The 6000-nt window shown below is 31.7% G+C and overlaps 1 protein-coding gene across 7 annotated transcripts in view; it reads left to right on the top strand.

The window, feature by feature from the left end:
• Positions 1-6000, top strand: part of Sarm (sterile alpha and armadillo motif) — a 93067-nt gene that overhangs the window by 80723 nt on the left and 6344 nt on the right. For all 7 annotated transcript variants that reach the window (XR_014982785.1, XM_085660465.1, XM_035883559.2 and 4 more), the window contains 2 exons: positions 308-572; positions 1640-1807. Coding sequence is in view for 6 of the 7 variants with exons in the window: in XM_085660465.1 (XP_085516591.1) it covers positions 308-572; positions 1640-1807 (433 nt within the window). In the remaining variant the exon portion in view is untranslated. The remainder of the gene's footprint in view (positions 1-307; positions 573-1639; positions 1808-6000) is intronic.

The raw sequence follows: 6000 nt of genomic DNA, 5'->3' as shown, positions 1-6000 counted from the left end.
CGAATTTATTTCCTCGAAAAAAAAAAAAAGAAAAAAAAAGAAATATATATATATAATCAATGAACATTGTCCGTTTGGCAGAATGAAATATTTAAATACGTAATTTGAGGGTGGGACGGGGGAGGGGGAGGGATGAAACGAATATAAAAAGAAAAGGAAAGAAAATTAACGACTAATGATTTTTTTTTCCTTCTCGTTCCTTTTTCATTTATTTTATTTTTTTTTTTCTTTTTTTTTTTTTTCTTTTTTTTTTTTTTATTGCTTTTTATATATTTATATATTTTCGTTCGTTGTTCCTTTTTTTTAGAGACGGAACCGGCGCCGAAGAAAATGATTTGACCGAGCCATTGGTAACATTCCCGGATCCTGATACACCTCCACCCTCAACGGGAACTGTCACATTGACGGGAGGTTCGCCGTCTCAATTGAGTTCTCTCAATTCATTGAACAATCTTCACAGTATGAGCCCGCAGATGAATATGCCGAGTATAACGAATAGGACGAGTTTACCTGCCGGTCAGGAAACTATGAAATTTGAACAGAAGAAAATGACGAGTGCATCGAAGACGAAGGTCAGTTCCATAATGTTTAATGTAAACGGAGAAATGTGAAAAAAGGAAAGGAAAAAAAAAAGAAAAAAAAGAAAAAAAAAAGAAAAGAAAAGAAACCAAATACATACGACGATCACCGATGATCATCTTCTTATCGTTTTTGTGAATTAAATTAAAAAGAAAAAAAAAAAAAAGAAAGAAAAAAAAAACAAAAAAAGAAACGAAAGGAAAGAAAGTAAAAGGAAAAAGTAGATAATGCATCGATCGTGACCTTGTGATTAAATAATAATCACTTAAAGATCTTTATAGATCGTTCTAATAATTTTTGTAACTTCTAACTTTATATATATATATATATGTTCTTTGACTGAAAGCAATTAAATTATTATTTACGTGCCAAGATCTGTTCTCTTTCTCTTTCTTTCTGTTTGTCTGTCTATCTGTCTCTGTCTCTGTCTCACGGAAGGGATCTAATAAAATCTAACATTAGAACTATGGATCTCGATCAGTAGGTGATCATCGGTTCGTAGATCGCACGTGGAATAATCGAGCATAGCAAATGACTCTTTAAGAACGTCGAAGAACGAGGCGGAGACTGTGCAATGTTTGGCCCGAGGTGTGGTTTCCTCTATGTAGTCTAGGTCAAGGACTTCGAGTCTCTCTCTCTCTCTCTCTCTCTCTCTCTATATATATATATATATATATATATATATATATATATATATATATGTATATCAATCTATCTCTCTCTATCTCTATTTCTTTTTCTCTCTTTTTTTTTTTCTTCTAACTCACGAGTTGTCACAACCGATCGATCGTATGTATTATCATTCTATTCTTTTGTCCGATCTTTTCTCATTGATCATAATAATGATTACAATGATTATCACGATTATGATCATGTAATAATGATACACTGATATTGTCATGGTTAAGATTCTAATTTTATTTATTTATTTATTTATTTATTTATTTTTCTATTTATCTATGTTTCTTTTTCCGTTTTTTTATTTCTTTTTAATTTTTATTTATTTTTTTTTTCCTTATTTTTTTTTTTTTTTTTCTTTTTTTTTTTTTTTTTTGTATAGGTCGTTACCGATGGATTTAGTGCTGAAAAGGCAATAGCCAATAGCGCTGAAATGAGAGCATTACAAGCTGGCGATGTATCTTACAAAGAACAAAGCGCCGCGACCGCGGCAAGGGCACGGGTCGAATTGGACGGTGTATCTGCGGAAAAGAGGGTAGCTGCAGCCAGAGTAAGCGTACAAATTTAATCATTATATTTTCTTCAATATCTATTTATAAGATTATCCAATTTGCCCGATCTTGAATCATAATGAAAGAAGTGGAATTCATGAATGAACAGGGAAGATTTAACATTGTGATAATATATCTCTATTTTCTTTTTTTTTTTTTTTTTTTTTTTTTTTTTTTTTTTTTTTTTTTCCCCCCCTATCATAATCCAACACATCTATCAAATTTCGATCTGATCATAATTTATCTTTACGAGCAAGTATCATTCAATTTGTAATAACAATCGTTTCGTTTTTTATGATTATAATTATAACGAAAATTTCGAACTACTGGTATAAAAAGCGAACGATAAATTAGCGAGTATGCGATTACGTAAATACTCTTTGAAATCGTCGTCGTCGTAAATCGATTAGTTCTAAGATTCTAATAGGTGACATGTGTCTATATATATATATATATATATATTTTTTTTTTTTTTTTTTTTTTTTTTTTTTTTTTTTTCTTCTTTTTTTGGAAAAGAAAATTTTCTCTGAACGTTGTACGTATACACGTATTTAAGTTACGTATACGTGTATAACGTATAGGTTTATTTTCAATCGAATTGAGCAGTCGTCGAACCTTCTCGTTGAGAAACGATTACACGAGGGGGTAATGCTTTCGAGAATTGTGTAAGACCTCTTTCAGTACCACGTCAGAGCTTTCCCATCGGTATATTCTATATTTAGATTATTTTAACCGAATAGTATTTAGTCGGGGGATTCGTCGGATACGTTGGCGGGTTACACTTGAGTCAGCGCGTCGAAGGGAAGCTTTTTGAAACTGAGCCAATCGAGTTCTCGATTGGTTTATAGATACAAATCTACCATTTGTATATCTGTATATACGTCTTTACGTTAAAGCAATATGATCATTAATAACACTCATGTGTTGTGAATCTCATAGAGATTCAAATACTCTCATTATATTATTTCTCTAATGCATACGTAATTTGTCAGATTTGTTTATTGAGAAAATTCAATGAAGCTTCTATTAAATTACATCGATCGAAATTATTTTATATTCGTACATAAACGATACGATATCGTTAAATTTTATTTAAAATAAATTAAATATTATTTTTGATCAATCAAATGCTTTAATATGTACCGCTGTATCTTCTAAGCACAAGTAGTTTTTCAAATACACTATGTATATATATATATATATGATACATGTTGAGATGATGAATCATATTGCACAGTTTAATCCATCGAGATGGATACTTTTCAATTTTACCGCAAGATGACGTTGTGGAATATTAATAAATAATAATATAATTAGAATATAATATTATAAGTATATAAAACAATTAATGAAATTAATATTATCGAACCAACCGTCTATTGATTTTCTAAAGGAAATTCATTGGAATTTCCTGTTGGTTGGTTGGTTAGTTGGTTGGTTGGTCGATCAATGGATGAGTAGGTGGTTGTTGAGCTTTGGACTTTTCCCGCATTGACCTTGAATATTTAAATGAAACGATTCTGTTCCTACGGGGCGTGTTTCCAAGCACCACCACCACCACTACCGTCACTACCGCCACTGTCTCTACTACCACCCACAACCACCACCATCACTATCACCACTACCACCATCATCCCCCAGTAACTCCAGTAAAACTTGGGGTTGAGTATTGAGCGAGTGGTCGATAACAGAACGGTTAGAAAGAAAGAACGTCAGAACAGTTTGTTCTTGGCTACGATAGCTTGCGTATGTTGTCGATGGGGCAACGACTTTCGAGGCTTGCACGGGTCCTTTTTCCTGTTTTAAGGACCCGAAATATTACAGTGACCAAACGTATTTTGAGGAACAATGATCATCGGGAAAAATGTATCGGAATGGTAGGCCTATTTGTAATGAAAAATTAATCATAATATATTTTATTTCTCATTTTTATATTTATTATTGTCTATTAAAGAGATAGAGAGAAAAAGGACCTGTATCAAAAGATAATTGATATCTTTACATAGATCGGATGTCATTCGTAAATTATTTTTATCTTTATCGATCGTAACGTTTTAATTACTTTAATTGCAAATTTAAGTGTTTTAAGTGAAAAAAAAAAAAACAATGCGATATCTATCGAACAATTTCACGACAATGTATATGATATATTTATTCATCGATTAGATGGTATCGAATGGTTTAAAAGGAATCTTTGGTATGTGTGTGTGTGTGTGTGTAAAGATAATGTTTAAGATTACGTAACCTAAGTTCTTTGGTTGACTGGTCAACTGGTGGCATTTGGTGAAATTCATTTTTCATTTCTCTATTCTCTCTCTTCTTCTTCTTCTTCTTCTTCTTCTCTTTTTGTTAAACGTCATAATCCTCGGGAGTGTCGTCCCCATTCATTGAGGTGGTTGTTTTCTCTCACGGTTGACGTAATCTTTGTGAATTCAATAAGATTCAGAGGAAATATGCTTGCCAACTAGGTGTAAATGTCACCGATATCTTCACTCCCTTCTCCCGCCCCCGCCCCCGACCTAACTCAAAATAGAACTCGGCCGCGAAATACTTTCGGGTAAATTGCCAACATCTAACTTCTCTTCTTCGAAATGCTTCTTCAAGATCCGTACACGCACGCACGCTCGCACGCACGCACGCACGCACGTACGCACGTTCAAGGTTCAATTTGGATCCAGTAGCGAATTGCCAAAAATTTTCATTCCTATTTTATCCGCTCGACGATTCTCTCCTTGTACTTGAAAGAGTTATAAAGAAATCGGCGGCTTCATTTACTTTAAATCGATCTTACGAGATTATTTCTATTTAAACATTTTCATTTGTAAATCATTGCACTGGGATCTGGTTCGATTTTTAAGATTTTTATTATTATTATTTTAATTATTATTATTATTGTTATTGTTGTTGTTGTTGATATTGATTATTATTAATTATATCGGTTAATATAAGTAACTGGAAAATTATATTAGGCGATAATATTTACTTGATCGATCGATTCGTCATTTCTTCGTAATATCTTATTTATTTTTTTATTTATATATATATATATATATATGCATTAATAATTTAAGTATAATTTTAAGTTAAACAAAATATTAAAATAAATATAATTTTGCAATTGAAAATTTATAAAATGCAATTTGTTCTCGTAATAAATAAATGAAATCACGAATGATAATTCTTGGTGAATATTACGTTCGACATTAGATTAGATATCGTATAACGTGTTTAAACAATATTCTCGTGATTTTAACACGATGAGAAAATTATTTTTAACAAGGTTTTTGCAACGTGACGACGAGTGATACTTTTCTTTCTTACGTGTTAGACCGCGTGACGTATATTAATGACTCCGTTCGCAAAGAGAATTTTACAGTCTGTTGTAATAACAGTTTGACGTTGTGAATCTTAAATATTGAACATTGAAAATAACATTGGTAAACGTACGATGACATATTTGAAAGTAATATTTCCAACGTGACGACAAGATATAATGGCCGTTCGAAATGTATTTTAAAAGTTCCCGCTATTGGCGTCACGTGACCAACGAGAAAGCTTTTTCGCGCGCAACACATATAAGATAGATCAAATAGGAGTTTAACAACTCCGACACGCTAAGATTAGTTAGTGCTTCGTCTTCATCGAAAACGTACGGATCGATCCTTCGTATATACCTTAAGCAATATGCTTTGTGTTTTAGAAAGTGTTATTTAACGCGACTGGTATGAATATTTATAAACATGAGCGTACCTTGGCCGGTGCATCGAGGTATATTGCAACGAAAAAATTACGATAGTTCACATTCGGTAAGAATATCGAAATCTTTTTTTCTAATCATCTTTTCTTTCCTTTTCCTTTCCTTTGTTTTTTTTTTCTTTGCTTGTTTGCTCAGATAAAAAAAAAAAAATAAAGAAACGAAAGTATCAAATCAGTCTCGTGCCCATAATATTTCATAATAAGACACTCTCGTAAAAGAGAGAGAGAGAGAGAGAGAGAGAAAGAGAATAATTTATGTTCGTAATAATTTACGAAATGGGACAAAAAACAGAAACAAAAAAAAAAAAAAAAAAAAAAGAAATAAAGAAAAAGAAAAGGAAGGAAATACGGAAAAAAAAACAATTAAATAAATTAATATAAAAAATTGAAAAGTATAAATGATATTTATTTATTTGATCGATTAGACTTGATCTAT

Source organism: Vespa mandarinia, chromosome 12, assembly GCF_050613455.1.
Source record: "Vespa mandarinia isolate Hongniang chromosome 12, ASM5061345v1, whole genome shotgun sequence".
Lineage (NCBI taxonomy): Eukaryota > Metazoa > Arthropoda > Insecta > Hymenoptera > Vespidae > Vespa > Vespa mandarinia.
The sequence above is the reverse complement of the archived record's forward strand: the minus strand, read 5'-3'. Positions and strand labels throughout refer to the sequence as shown.